The sequence below is a fragment of the Dipodomys merriami genome, unplaced genomic scaffold (genome assembly GCF_024711535.1).
Source record: "Dipodomys merriami isolate MVZ:Mamm:240054 unplaced genomic scaffold, mDipMer1.0.p SCAF_22, whole genome shotgun sequence".
NCBI lineage: Eukaryota > Metazoa > Chordata > Mammalia > Rodentia > Heteromyidae > Dipodomys > Dipodomys merriami.
In genome coordinates this window covers 9,359,748-9,375,630 of record NW_027203604.1, presented here as the reverse complement: position 1 = coordinate 9,375,630, position 15,883 = coordinate 9,359,748, and the positions used below count along the sequence as shown (strand labels likewise).

The window sequence follows — 15,883 nt, the reverse complement described above, 5'->3', positions numbered from 1 at the left end:
AATACTTCACATTTCAGATCTGAACACAGGCTGTGACTGACAAAAAGGGTGGTCAAAAAGGAATGCTCTAAGATGCTAAACTTTTCAAGGAGTTTTTTTTTTTTGGGGGGTTGGTCGTGGGGCTTGAACTCGGGGCTTGAACGCTGTCCCTCAGCTCTTCAGCTCAAGGCAAGAGCTCTACCACTTGAGCCACAGTGCCACTTCCAGTTTTCTGGTAGTTAACTGGAGATAAGAGTCTCATGGACTTTCCTGCCCAGGTTGGCTTTGAACCGCAATCCTCAGATCTCAGCCCCTTGAGTAGCTAGGGTTACAGGCATGAGCCACCGGCACCTGGCTCAAGCAGTTATTTTTTAAATAACTGTGTATAATTCATTCTGAATAAATTTATACTATTATATGTATACATATATAGAGATAGATGTCCCAGATAGCCACTTGTTAATCAAATTATCTTAGTATTTTAGGAGAAATAGACAGATTGCAAACCAACAATGCAACACTAGATACTATGTTTCAACTGAGCATAACACTGAAATCTGTTGAAAACTGGTGTCTGCTGTGCCTAGGGCCCACTCCTATGCATGTGATGGCAGAGTTAAGATACCTAACACCAGTACAGTCAACTTTTGATCATCTGTGTGTGAAGGACCCAGTTTGTGGATTATCCAAGACAGTTTTAATTCTGCTCTAGTTTCTGTCTCCCCACTTCTGTGGCTTATCAAGAATGCAGTCTTTGGGCAACATTAGTCTAAACAATTCTTCACCATAATAGCACTACAAGAGATTTGCATGAAAGACAAAACCAGATCATTCTGATATCAAATCCTAATAAGTTATTATTTGCTATTTCATGTCACTCATACCAACATGTCACATGATTGGTTAATACTATTTCATAACCTTGCCTAAGTGTGTGTGTGTGTGTGTGCATCTGAGTATATATATATACATGTATGCTCCAGTGTGTGTGTGTGTGTGTGTGTGTGTGTGTGTGTGTGTGTGTGTGTGTGTGTGTGTGTGTGTGTGTGTGTGTGTGTGTGTGTGTGTGTGTGTGTGTGTGTGTGTGTGTGTGTGTGTGTGTGTGTGCATCTGAGTATATATATATACATGTATGCTCCAGTACTGGGGCTTGAATTCAGGGCTTGACTACTGCCGCCATCCCTTAGCTGTTTTGCTAAAGGTTGATACTCTACCACTTAAGCCATAGCTCTACTTCTGGCTTTTTGCTGGTTATTTGGAGATGAGCTTCTCACAGGCTTTCCTGCCTGAGCTGTCAATTCTTAGATCTCAGATTCCTAAGTAGCTGGATTACAGGTATGAACCATTGGCACCTGGCTCTTTTCTAAAGTTTTAAATCAGTGTAATAAAACTTTCAAAACCTGGAAGAGTACTAATTCAGAGATTTACAAATGTTTTTTCTCTACACCTCCTGATCCTACTGTGTATCACTGTTTCTACATTCCCCCTTATCAGTGTTGGGAAGCAGGTGAAGCTGGCCGGATGGAATTACATGCACTCTCACATTTATGTGCAATGTGGAAAAAGAGGGAACAACTGAAGCAAAAGGGATAAAAATACAACTGCTTTCATTAGACTTTAGTCTCATTTATTTAGCCCTATCTGTGAGCTACAGAAAGGAAGGAGACTCCTCACAGCAGAAAGAGAAAACTAGCTATTAATGAGTGGTCAAGCGAAGGTAGAGCCCATGAGTAAACATGATCAAGCCCAGGAGACAGGTCTCCTGATCCCTCACTCTAAAGATAGTGACCATAAATTCTTTCTAGTCAGGTGAGTATCCACTGATTCCAGCCCAGCACCTCTGTACCCTATTGCTAGAGAACTTGGGTCAAGGATTAGGGGGAGAAAAGTGATGAAGTTAATGGTCCTCTGCTTCTATGCAAACGTTCTGCATACATGTCATACCTCCTGTCTATGGATGCACATGCAACAGCCTGTGCAAGGTTCTTGGTGGCAAGCTGCTGCTGGTCATGTCCAGAAACAAAGCCCTACTAACTAGCTGCTGTACACATGCTGAGTTTAAGACAGCTAAGCAGATGGGCACAGCACAGAACCACTGTAGTTAGAACTATTCATCTCTGCATTTGCTGAAGCAGGAATAAAAAAATACACTGCATACAAACTCCCCACTGGTTGAAGGGCTGGATTTTTTATGGATATTAAAAATGATGTTTATGGTTTTGAGGTAATTAGTAATTTCAGTAATGACAACTTCCATTAATCGAACAGCTTAAAAGCTACATAACAATGTGAATCAAATTTCCATTATTGTATAGATTTCTTCCTTTTGTTTTCACTTTTGGCATAGCAAAATCTGGCATTGATTCTAGATCGTCTACCTCAGCCTCCTAAGTAGCAGAGATTAAGGCAAGCATCATCATGCTCAGCAGAAAAATTGTAAAACCTTATAATGAATTATTTTTCTTTCCTTACATGCTAATTATACAAGAAATAGTACAACAGTATAATATAACATTTATGAGGAACTTAATAAAAAATGATTTTGTATATGCATAATCTCATTGCCAGCTCTCAATAACCCTAGGACACAGGTATTTCTGATAGTACTCTACTGGACAGACCACCACAGAACTCAAGGTATCAGATATTCACATTCTAATTTTATTCTCTTATGCCAAGAGATAAATATTCAACATTAATTGAAATTTCTCAAGTAGAGAAACAAATATTCTGATTTTATAGGAAATATGTGTGTGTGTGTGTGTGTGTGTGTGTGTGTGTGTGTGTGTGTGTGTGTGTGTGTGTGTGTGTGTGTGTACTTTTTTCTGCCTAATTAATTTATGAACAATTTCAGTGAAGTGACTTTGTCCAACTTCTAATTACTGGGCAATAGACTCTTACTTTAATTTGTCATATTTACCTATATTCAAAATAATTCTTACAGGTATCACAGACATGTTGCACGTCCCTAATACTGTCTTTAAAGCTCTTCATTTTCCATCTTTTATATTCTGCACTTGGCATGTGAAACTGTTAAAAGAATTTAAAGCAATTATAGGGATGTCAAGAGCAAGGGAGAAGAAACTGTACACATATCATAATTGTACAAAGTTCCTTCTCCTCGTCCTTCACCCACCCTCCTTGAAACCCAAGCTCAGCACTAATTTTACCTTAATGATTACATTCAAAGTGTAACTTAGAAAAACAGCTTTGAAAATATAACAGGAAAAAAATGAGGATTATCAATCACCGTCACAGATATTAAGGAATCACACAGAACACGCTCAATTACTCATGGACATGGTAGACGAAGAAAGCATGGATGAAATGAAATTCTTGAAAATTCATTTTAGCTAATGGTTGCAATGCTTTTTCCCATTGAACCTCCCATCAGAAAAGCTAACAAGAGTCCAAACTATAAGAAGTGGGTCTTTTTCTTCCTCTTTTCCTCCCTGATGGCAAAGCATGAGCTGGGCAGTGAAGGGGAGAAGAGCGATAAGGTCTGGGCAATCCACAAACCGGTAAGGGTCCCAGCACAGCAGCAGCAACAGTCAAGAGGTGACTGTATCTTTAACAGTAAAGTGGCATTTTACAGACAGGCACTGTTATTGCTTTTGGTATGTCAAAAACATTTAATGGTTAAATGAAAAAGCATTAAAAGCAATTTAGTTTTCTATCACTGAATTTTGGAACCCTCAGCTCTGCATATGAATTTTGGTAACAAATAAGGATTATTCTTATCATTTCTCAATGTGATAACTAAGAGAATCCTTAATCTTAAAAAAACAACAACAACAACAAAAAACAACAACCAAAAACTGCCTTACCCTCAGCAAATGTTACTTTTCTCATAGCTCTCTTGAAATACGCACTAATCCTGACAATGAAGCTCTCATGGTGTGGGCTGTGCTTGTGAAGGGGACCATCGACCTCCACACAAGAAGACCCAGGGCGGCGATGAGTGAGACAGAAGGCAACTGTATATGGAATGTGTCTTTCTGATATATCTCTAGAAACACCTCGCCTTAGATGAAGAATCAGTAGAAAACCATGAAAGTACTAAGACCTCAAAAGAACCAAAATGAAAGCTTCTTTCAAAAGTTATATTCTGTGTGTGGATCCGAAAATGAAAAGGATATGGGAGATAAGATGAACTTTGGTTAAAGTAACTTGATGGTGAATAAGGCTTGGTGGGCATACCTGATCCCTGGCGGTCTGATTTTCAGAACTGGGATGTCAATACTGAAGGAATAATCTACACAAGAGAAACAGGAGTAGAGGTAGAGGGTGGCACCACACTCTAGGGCAGTGTTTCCACCCCCTGAAGCACAGCCTGCGGCGAGGACGGTGGTGACGGGCACCCAGGAGGACCTGACTGGGCCCGCCACACTGCCTGACACCGAAAACAAAAGCGTTAAAGACAATAACAATTTCTGCCTGACAAATAGAAAAGCTTGATCCATAAAGAACACAATTTGAGGGGAATTCTGCTACATTTGGGTTTTGCACTTAGCTTATTTCAAAGTCATCAAAAGCCTCAGGTGAGTGCCACTCAACACCAAATTAGAAAATTTAACACAATGATTTAGGGAAAACCAGAAATTTATTGAGCATCACCTGTCAAATACTAAAAATCTATAAAGCAAGCCTAAAATCCCTCTGCATGAAAAGATGCGTTCATAAAGAACAGCAAAAAGATCTAAAAGTGAAGGTAATTTTGTCAAAAGAGATTAACTGATTGCAAATCAAACTTTATAAAATAAATAAATAAATATGTAATTGATGGTAAAGAAAAACAAAACCCTGATATTAAAAAGAAAAGGCAGATCTATGATTTAGCTAACTTTGAAAAGTCTTGAACTAACATTTAATATAGAAATTAGAAAGCAATTATAATTATGTGAACATATCAACTAATAAAGATATACTGAAAAGATATATTCACTAAAATTTGGGTGACAACTTACAGAACACAAAAATTGTCAAAACAAAGAACAAAAGAAACCACTAGAAGGCAAAATTAAAAGGAATATGATGATAAATGCTGACTCAAACGGTGTTGGGATGATAGTGTAACATCGTTCTTCAAGTGTTTTTTTTTCTTTATAAAGGGATTTTACAATATTTGAAGGACAAAGAATATTTTTTAAAAGAAAACTAAAGTTGTAGCTAGGAACAATGGAATGAAATAAGAAAAAGAATCCTGGCTAGATGTTAGAAAATTCTTAAGATCAAGCCCTCTCAGGGCCTGGAATCCCCTCCTAAAACAAAAAAAGAGAAGTTTACTTCCTGATGTGAAAAACAAGAATAAACATCCATTAGTGATAAACAAGGGGAAAGTGGCATTGATTGTTGGGGATGGCAAATCTATAACTAGACAGGAATGGCCCCTTTGCCCTGAGGGCTCTCAACTCACATCAAATTAGTATCATTAGTTTAGTGCACTGAAGCAATTCTGTTTGGTGAAAGTTAGCTTTGTTACACCAAGACCCAAAGCAAGACTTCCCAAGACAATGAAACAGGGTTGATATGTTACCTTGAGCTCCTGTAGCTGGTCAGGCTCATAGAGTTTGGGGGACAGCGCCTGAGCCAGGAAGGCATCCAGTTCTTGACGCCGTAGAATGCGAGCTCCTGGCCACTGCACCATGTACCTGAGAAGGGAAAGAAAGGATTGAAGTAGAATGACTGAGTAGATGAACCTAGCAGGAGGATCTAAGTAAACACTAGGAATGCCTGGAGCTAAGAAGATACTAAGGCTTTCTTTCCAGTTTTCCTATTTTCACATGAGGGTATATAAAAATGTAATCATCATGTGGGCTTACCAGAATGCTTTAGAGTAATTAAAATCAATATGCTAAACTTTGCACTCTATAAGCTAACTAGCTGGTCAATAATCCCTTTCAATTTGATTCATGTGAAATATTTAAAACCTCAAAGAACATGATAAGCAGCAATTCACATAACTGGCTTGTGATAATTAAATTTGATTTTCTATCATAATCTTCCTCCTGGATCACAACAGAAAAGATTTAAGGTCACAATAAAAAAGATGAAGAGCAGCAACTGAAGAACTTTCCAACAGCTGCTGAACAATGAGGAAGGGCAAGAAGGGTCCACAAAAGAAAAGAGACTTTAAGGAATATAACACACAGGACAGTCCCTACAACTACAGCCTTCAAATGGGATGCATTCTGGTATTGGCAGTCAAAAGGAAACCAATTTCCAAATCTCTAACTTCCACTAGAACAACTCTGTCAAGGGTCTCAGGCTTCCCTTTTCTGTACCAACACTCTTGTGTGACAACCTGGCTCACTCCACAGGATGCCAATACTATTAATGTATACTAATTCAAAAATAAAAATAAAGAAATATTTGCAATGATAAAAACTGTATCCCTTGCAATTGACTGAATACGGTAAGTCCTAAATGCCTTATTGAATTTTTATTAGAGCTTGATAAAAAAACAAGGATGGGGCTGGGAAGGTGGCTCAGTGGTAGAGCGCTTGCCTTGCATACATGAGGTCCTGGGTTCGATTCCTCAGCACCACATAAGCAGAAAAGGCCAGAAGTGGCGCTGTGGCTCAAGTGGTAGAGGGCTAGCCTTGAGCTGAAGAGCTGAGGGACAGCATGCAGGCCCAGAGTTCAAGCCCCACGACGAAAGAAAGAGAGAAAGAGAGAGAGGGGGGGAGAGAGGGGAGAGGGAGGGAGGGAGGGAGGGAGGGAAGGAAAGACAGGAAGACAGAAAGAAAAAAAAAGAAACAAGGACGAAAAATACCCTACTGGTGTTTGAAAAATTTCACTGGACAAGAGAATATGTTTGGGAGGGAGGAGGGAGGGAGGAAGGGAGGAAGGGAGGAAGGGAGGGAGGGAGGGAAAGACAGGAAGACAGAAAGAAAAAAGGACGAAAAATACCCTACTGGTGTTTGAAAAATTTTACTGGACAAGAGAATATGTTCAATATGTAACACTCTTTTCCATAAAGTATATTTGTTTTTAGGCTTCTTTATTTTTTTCTCTATTTAAAAAAATACATACAAAATTCACCATTGTAAGTATAACTGTAATTTTTTAACATGTTTGTTCCAGTGAGGTTAGTACAGTCATGCAGTCATAGCCCCACCACCCTCATCCACAGGATGTGTTTCATCTTCCCAAACTGCAACCTCGATCCATGAACACTAACTCTCTGCACTAATTTCCTTTTGCATTTTTGAATCAGAAAAAGATGGTCTTGGCCACATGCCCAGATTTTTCTTGCTTTTCTGGCAGCACAGATCCTCAGAACTCAACATAGCTGGAGGAACACATGGCCTACTTGGTTGGATTGTCTGTCTCCACCATTTGCCTTTCCACACCAAAGTTACCATTTGCTTTTCTAAGATACAGACAGTAAGAGAATGAGCATACACATATGTGTGGGTTAGACGCTAAAATCCACAGACAGAACAGCAGTAGCTCACTCTTGGATAACTCATTTATTCAGACTATCCTGATTTGCACATTTAGAATGAATGTTTCACACTGCCAAATCTTCCTAGAGAACTTTTGAAATTTTTTTCTTTAAAAGTTCTAAGCAGAGTAAAACACTATATGAAGAGTTTGCTAGAAATAGGCTTTGGGAGATCTCTTAACCTCCTCACTTACCTTCACTTTCATACTATGAAAGGTAAGGTTTATCTATACCGTTTTACAATTTTCTATACTGTTCTTTCACTGTCTTAGACTAGCATGGAAGCTGAAAAATGCCAGAGCTCCAAGAGCAGAGAAGCAGCATCTGGGCAGCATGGGCCCTGATGTTATAAACAGGGTGCTCTGACCTTACCCTTGAGGGAGGGCATTAATTTAAGTCTTTCCGGGACTTATTTAGTCCAGTCTTATCTACTAGTCTCTCATGTATTCCGCCTTCAGCCCCATTCCATGCTACCCTCTGCTCTGATTTCTTTCTTCCTCATTTCTGCTACTGAGTATTCCAGATATTGAAAGGACTTGTTATTCTTCCCTTACACATCCCAATTGTGGCCATAAGGCAACATTTAACAACACAGAAATATTCCACAGGACCCTACCAAGAGGTTAAGATTCACAGTATCAGCAAAAGGCAAACCTGTCTTCAGGTACAAGAAGAAGACCACCCCAATGTTCTGTTTCATTGTGCCTGAACGCATGGACTGAATCTCTTGCTTTTTTTTTTTTTTTTTTTTTTGCTAGTCCTGGGGCTTGAACTTAAAGGCCTGGGCACTGTTCTGAGCTTCTTTTGATCAAGGCTAACACTCTACCTCTTGAGGCACAGCATTACTTCTGGCTTTTTCTGTTTCTGTGGTACTCAGGAGTTGAACCCAGGGCTTCATGTATGCTAGGCAAGCACTGTACCACTAAGCACATCCCCTGTCCTATCCACCCCTCCCCTGCATGACCGAATCTAATCATGAAGACATACCTGTCAAATCTAAACTAAAAGGGCTGAAAGAGGCTGGGAATGTGGCATAGTGGTACAGTGCTTGCCTAGTATGCATGAAGTCCTGAGTTCGATTCCTCAGTACCACATAAACAGAAATAGCCACAAGTGGCGCTGTGGCTCAAGTGGTAGAGTGCTGGCCTTGAGCACAGAGAGACTCAGGGACAGAACCCAGGTCCTGTATTCAAGCCCCATGATTGGCCAAAAAAAAAAAACAAAAAACAAAACCAACAACAACAACAAAATCTAAACAAAGAAAAGCCTATATGGGAGTTGAAAAGCTATAGTCACAGGCTATCTCCCTGTGCTTGTAAATAGTCTTTACTACAGCACATTCTTGTCTGTTCATAATGCCTAGCCTACGTCTCCTCTTTTGAACAGCGAAGAGAAGGCTCACAGTGAAGCTGCCGAGCCCTAAGGGGGAGACAAGCACACAGAAGCACAGAGTTGGAAGGAGTTGTGCCCCCGTATTTATGCCTCTCAGAGCTGGCACTAGCCACTTCTGGGACTGAAAGAATAAAAGGTCAGGACACAACAAGAGAAGCCAGGACTGCCACAGCAAGGAGCACAAACTTGAGAATGTGGCATGATGAAAATGTGGATATCGTACTCCATTCATGACTTCAGTTCCAGGACACTCTGGGTTAAGTCAGGCTTTACATAACATTTCACACTTGGAAGAAGGAATGCAAGTGATCAAATCCATTTGTTAACTGAGTTTCAAATCACCTGAAGTCTCCATCTTAAATTTTGACTAATAGATGATTTGGTAAATAAAAAGATGTCCTTAACTGAATCAATCAACTGAATAGACCTTAATCAGAGGAGACCAGAAAACTTTAAAAACAAAAACCTAGTAAAATAATGTTAATGAATTAAGCATGAAATGCTCTATTGATCAACCTTTATTCAGGTAAGTCATCTTAACCAAGTAAATGGTCTTAAATTTCATGATTACTTTAAGAAACTTAAAAAAAAATATGGTCCTTTCCTTTCTAAAGTCAAAGAGGTGGGACCCATAAGGAGAGGTGAGTATAGGGTTGAGTGGAGCCAACTGGACCGTCAAAAGATCTAGCCAGAGGGTAAAGTCAACTTCTAAAGGGAGCACAGCTCCATGCTACACTGGGAACATGAACAAGAAGGGTTCCAGGAAGGGGGACCAAAGTGAATTCATGGTTTTTACTGGGATAGAAATACACAGGCAGGGCAGGTGCTGGTGGCTCACACCTGTAATCTTAGCTTCTCAGGAGGCTGAGATGTGAGGATCAGAGTTCAAAGCCAGCCCCAACAGGAACATCCATGAGACTCCTATCTCCAATTAACCACCAGAAAAATGGAGGTGGTGCTGTGGCTCAAGTGGTAGGGCGCTGGCCTTGAGCTAAAGAGCTCAGGAACAGTGACAAGGCCCAGAGTTCAAGACCCACGACCAACAAAAAAAGAAGTATACAGACAACTGCTGTCATGTGGATCCATAAATACAGCTGGAGAGACAGGGCATAAGGAGTGACTAGTGAAAGAAACTGGTTTTCAAATACTACCTCCTAGTAGGGTAGTTGGACACCATGGATACTAGCTACCACAACATTAAGGTATGCCAAAATAAATAATGGTGTTATGGGTGAAGACTACAGGAGAAAGCCCACACTGACAGATACATGGATGGCTGGATTGAGAGATGTTTCAAAGCAGCTCTTCACACAGAAGGTATAAATCCTGACCAACAAGACAGACCAAATCGTGTGACCCCTGGGGGGGAAATCTTTCTTGCAAACAGAGAGAGCCTGAAGTGTGTCTCTTATCACAGAAAACACTGCTGGGAAACTAAGAAATGAGCCTGACATGGGACAAACTGAAGGATCTATGTGGTTGATTTTGATAATCACATGGAGATTCAGTAAGAAAATAGTCTGTTAGAAAACTACACTGAAGTATGCAACTAAAAATTTTTTGTTTTTATATTGCACTTGCAACTTTGATTCTTTCAAAACCATCCAATCTCTAAAACCTAGTGAACATCTGATGTCTACAAATTCAAATGAATCTGAATCTTAAATGACACAGCCACCCATCACTGTAATATGAGAAGGCCCAGGAGAAAGGCCATAGGGGCATACCAGCCTGGGTTCAAACATCTGCGCTTCAGGAAACCAAGCTGCTCCCTGCAGATGGCTGGCACCAAAGAAGAGAAACACAAGATGCACCTAAGCAGTCAGAAAGTAAGAAAGTGTCCTAGGGCTAACCCAAGAGAAGTCCTGAGGCCTAGAGCCAGGACAAAGTGAGCAATAAGGTAGATAACACACGCTGGATCATCACCCAGAACCAAGTGACTGTCTGTAAAAAAAATATATAACCATGTTCAAATGACTAAATAAAGGGGGAAGAAAACACAAACTCCACAAAAGAATTGCTAATATATAAAATATAGTTTCTCCATAATCAAATATCAAAATTATTTAATATTTATGTTTAAAATCATTGTACAGTATTTACAGGCTATGCATATTTACTAAATATACCTTTCTATAAACTCACTGTGTACCATAAATTATTTATTGCATTTATACAGGCTACATTATTCTACATTATACAGCCTAGATTATTCTGAGTTCAAGACACCATGATTTCGGGTTGGGAACATGGCTCAGTGGTAGAGTGCTCGCCTACCATGCACAAATCCCTAGGTTCAATTCCTCAGTTCCACATAGACAATAAAAGCCAGAAGTAGAGCTGTGGCTCAAGTGGTACAGTGCTAGTCTTGAACAAAAGAAGCTCAGGGACAGCTCCCAGACCCAGAGTTCAAGCCCCAGGACTGGCCAAAAAAAAAGAAAAAGAAAAAGAAAAGAAAAACGAAAAAGACACCATGATTTGTTACCCTTTCCCCTTGCTACCCTGGTACGCACCGTAGGACGCAGCAGAGCACCATGAGGTGAGTGGGCACGTTGGCAGGGTTGAGCATGGCTGGGGTGTCAGACCTCATGCAGGCCAGAAAGGCCCTCATCCTACGGTTCTTGTCTTCCACTGCCTTGCCCAGCCAAAGCCTCTTCAGATTGGGGCAGGTCCATTCCCGGAAGGCCAGGGCTTCCACCAGTTCTGGGGTCTGAGGAGATTTCCCCTTGTAAGCTGCCCACTCCTTAATGATCACTGGTGAAACTGTATAAGAAAAAAAAAAAAAAGACACTTGTTTAGGCTCATTCACCATCTTCATTCCATTCTGCAAAAAAACAAAAAAATTGTGCTCTTTAGCAACCAGTCAGAAGATATGGCCTTGCAGGTAACTTTAGGAAGCTATTACCCACAAAGCCCTCAGTTTTTACCTCCTGTATTTCTTGAAATTCATGGTTTATTCTGATTTTTAGTTAGGACACATGTAAATTTCCCAGTCAGATCATGATTTTTTTTACTGAATGCACAATTCAAAAGTAATATTAGTGATAACTGGTATAACTCACAGAAGTATGTGATTATCTGGTTACTTCACCAGGGAAATTCAAATTACACAATGCATCTCTTTTTCTATAAAAATACATTGATAAATTAAGAATTAAGAAGTACTTCCATTTGTTAGTAACTTTACTTAAGGATTTCCTTCTTGAACAACAGTAAACTCTAAAGACTTGTCATAAAGGAATAAATAGAAGCAGTAGAAGCAGTATTCCAAGTTTTGAGTCCTGGACGATGCCAGCACAAAATAATTATATTCAATAGAACTTAAGACAGAATACAAGATTCTTCAACATTTAACTTCAAAAAAGAAGCAAGACGTTCAAAGTCCATATAATACAAAAACAATGACCTCTCATCCAAAATGTTTGGTCACTACTTAATTCTTATAAACACAGAACTATGCACATGTCTCTCTCCATCCCCCCCCCCAAAAAAGTAGTTTTCAAATAAATTAAGGGAAATCTGAGGACACACAATGAAGACAGTCCATGGTACAAACTTGTATGTTTAAACTTCTCATCAGTTACACTCAGATGACACCTTGATGGTCAAATATGGGTGTGCATTTCAGAAGTACAAATAGATCACTCTGGTTCAGTAAACACCAGAACCAGAGCAGGGACTCAAATGCCCTATGCCCAGTGATGTGCTCAGTGTGAGCCCAAGGCACCATTGCTGGCTCCCCTGCAGCACAGCTGCTCCAGGACACAGAGGGGTTGGAAACCAGAATGGAGCTCTGGATTCTAATTTGATCTTTAGCATATTAATTCTAATCAAGTAACATTAATCACCTCGGTTTATTTTCTCTAATGTAATGCCTATAGCCACAGGAAAATTCAGGATACTCCAAAACCATGACAAAATTACTTGGATAACTCTGGAGCTAGTCTCCAGTTTTGTTCCAAGACTCAATACAGTCAGACGATGCAATCAATGACCTCTTGAAACATTATGGAACAAGAAAGAGTCAGGTACTGGGATGTACAGTTTATCAGCAACAGGAAAACAAAAACAAAACAAAAACACATAAACACATTTCAACCCCAACAAGTCAGGTAGCAGTGTCACATACAGGAACATCAAATGCCCCTCCACAAGTTCCAACAGTCACTGAAAATTTTTCTTTTACAAAAAGATATAAACTGTCATTAGGCAAATTCCTGTTGTTTACACTTTACTATCTTAGATGTAAATGGTAGCATCTTTAAGGGATATTTAATGTTAAGAGTTAAAGGGATATTTAAAACACTCAAAATGCTTATTTGAAAGTTCATCAATTGCAAGCAAAAAATATACATGTATATATAAACATATACTTATTTACTTTATTTAATATTTTTAGGTGTCAAATAGAAAACCACTAAACTCTACATCACTAGCAGACCTTGTCCTTGGACGCACAATCTAAGGCACCACCCTCCCACCTGGTTCCCACTGAGCTCCAGCACAGCTCAGCTTCCAGAAGCTTTCCCAGCAGCAACATCAGACTATATGGAATAATCATCATCACCCGTGCAGCCATCCTGGGAGCCCACACCTCTCTCTACCTCCCTCCAGCAGCCAAAACAAAGGTCCTAAGAGGATAAAGCAGGCCAAAGCTTCAGAACAAGATGCACATATATCTCATTCCTAATGCACTTGTACATACACAAAAGACTGTTCCACAAACACACATAGACACAAATAACTCCCCAGGACAGATTTTATCAAACATAAGAGCACAGATTATATGTGCTAAGAATCCCTTTGGGGTTTTCTCAAGAAGAGGCATTATTAATAAATCAGGCATATTATGAAATCTATCTTTATCTTCAAATTTTCTTTACCCTTTTTTTACCCTTCTGTCCCTGAGATTTTATGGCTTCATTTTTTTAGTAACAATGGCTATTTATTTAGTTATTTTAAACAGGGTCTTGTTAGGTTTTACAGGCATGTACCCTGGTGCCCAGTTAATCCTGTTTTTTTTTTTTTTTTGGGTCAGTCATGGGGCTTCAACTCTGGGCCTGGGCACTGTCTCTCAGCTCTTCAGCTCAAGGCTATCACTTGAACCACAGTGCCACTTACAGCTTTTTCTGTTTATGTGGTGCTGAGAAATCAAACCCGGGTCTAATGCATACCACTGAGCCACCTTCCCAGCCCCCAGTTAATCCTTTTATGATGCTTTCTTCTTCATTCTAGGTAGGCCTGGAATTATGGGCCCTACCTACCAGGCACTTTCACAAACATTTCCTACACCTTCAGGGCCCTGCCAACTCTCTGGCCCGGATCTGAGGACTAGTAGCAGCCTGAAATGGCCTCAACTAATACTGTAACTCAAATTCATACTAGGCTCTAGTGGGTACACAGAGTAACAGGCAAGATCTCAAACACAGAAAGGTCAAGAAGGAACCCATGGGGGCTGGGAAGGTGGCTCAGTGGTAGAGCGCTTGCCTTGCATGCATGAGGCCCTGAGTTCGATTCCTCAGCACCACATAAGCAAAAAGAAAAAATCCAGAAGTGGCGCTGTGGCTCAAGTGGTAGAGCGCTAGTGTTGAGCTGAAGAGCTGAGGGATAGCGGCCAGGCCCAGAGTTCAGGCCCCACGACCGGACCCCCCCCCCCCCGCAAAAAAAAAAAAAAAAGAAGAAGAAGAAGAAGGAACCTGTTCCCTCCTTTACAGTGCTAAGCATTTTCATTGTCCATCTGTAATACTCAAAACAAACACAGCTTGGGAAGAACTCAAAGCTGGATCCCAACACAACTCTATACTGGCTTTATTTTAACAAGATGTTCAGCTGTTTTTAAACACTAATATCTGGGAAACTGACTACATCACCACTTAACAACTGTGGAACCTTTGGCAATCATTTAACAAGTATTTTATTGGCTACTGTGTGCCAGGTAGGGCTAGGATAAGGGAGGCAACTCATCAATCAGCTGAAATGGGTCTCTCTAGGTTTTCAGAACTGTCCACTTTCAAAGACTAAAACAAAGTGCGAAAATTTTCCTGTGCAACAGAATCCTGATCATTAAACCTAAAAAGCATCTGATTCCCCTTGCCATGTAGGCAAACTCTAAAACTAGTTCATACTACTTAATATTACTAATGTTACAACTTTTATATTACTGTTACTTATAAGAAATTAATTTAAAAATAATACTGACAGTTTACAGAATTATAGAAGGCATCAGTTTTAGACTGACGCAGTCTTCAGGGTGCTGGGAACTGAAAAAGAAAGGCTCAGCATTGGGACTGGGAAGGTGGCTCAGTGGTAGAGTGCTTGCCTTGCATGCATGAGGCCCTGGGTTCAATTCCTCAGCACCACATAAGCAGAAAAAGCCGGAAGTGGCACCATGGCTCAAGTGGTAGAACACTAGCCCTGAGCTGAAGAGCTGAGGGACAGAGCCCAAGCCCAGAGTTGAATCGGTGCCATGGCTCAAGTGGTAGAACAAGTGGTAGAACACTAGCCTTGAGCTGAAGAGCTCAGGCCCAGAGTTCAAGACCCATGACCAAAAAAAAAGCAAGGCCAGCCTTGATTTATAAGTCAAAATGGGAGAGGAGTGGCTATGGATCTTCTTGTTCTCTGCTCTATCTCCGGGCTATTAGTTAACAAAGAGTAATCTGGAGTTTTGTTTTTACATAAACTTCTGGGCATGGAGGTTTACTTGCAAGGTGCCAGGCTGAGAGAAGAATACCCTGGGAAGAGTACAGTAGGATCCATGATTCTGTGCTGGGAGCACTGAAGAAAGTCCTGGCCACACTGCATTTTCAAAACAGAAGAATGGGAGTGCTGCTACAACCAGCTAAATATCTAGAACAAGTCTATATATCACCATTAACTACTTGTCTTTTCTATTGATAGGAAAAGCCACTGATTTAGGAAGAAACTCAATGAATTCAGTCTCTTTATCCTACACTAAGCTCAACTTTCACCCTGGCAAAACCAATTCTATAACACTTGCTTCCTACGCGACTGGAAGCTAAATTTCTAATGCCTTTTTCTTTTTCTTTTTTTAGTCAGACATGG

General features: G+C 40.3%; 1 protein-coding gene across 2 annotated transcripts in view; it reads right to left on the bottom strand.

The window, feature by feature from the left end:
- Positions 1 to 15,883, bottom strand: part of Fam120a (family with sequence similarity 120 member A) — a 111,959-nt gene that overhangs the window by 16,663 nt on the left and 79,413 nt on the right. For both annotated transcript variants that reach the window (XM_070033309.1, XM_070033310.1), the window contains exons 11-12: positions 11,335 to 11,584; positions 5,516 to 5,630 (exon numbers count right to left, since the gene is read on the bottom strand). In XM_070033309.1, coding sequence (XP_069889410.1) covers positions 5,516 to 5,630; positions 11,335 to 11,584 — 365 coding nt within the window. The remainder of the gene's footprint in view (positions 1 to 5,515; positions 5,631 to 11,334; positions 11,585 to 15,883) is intronic.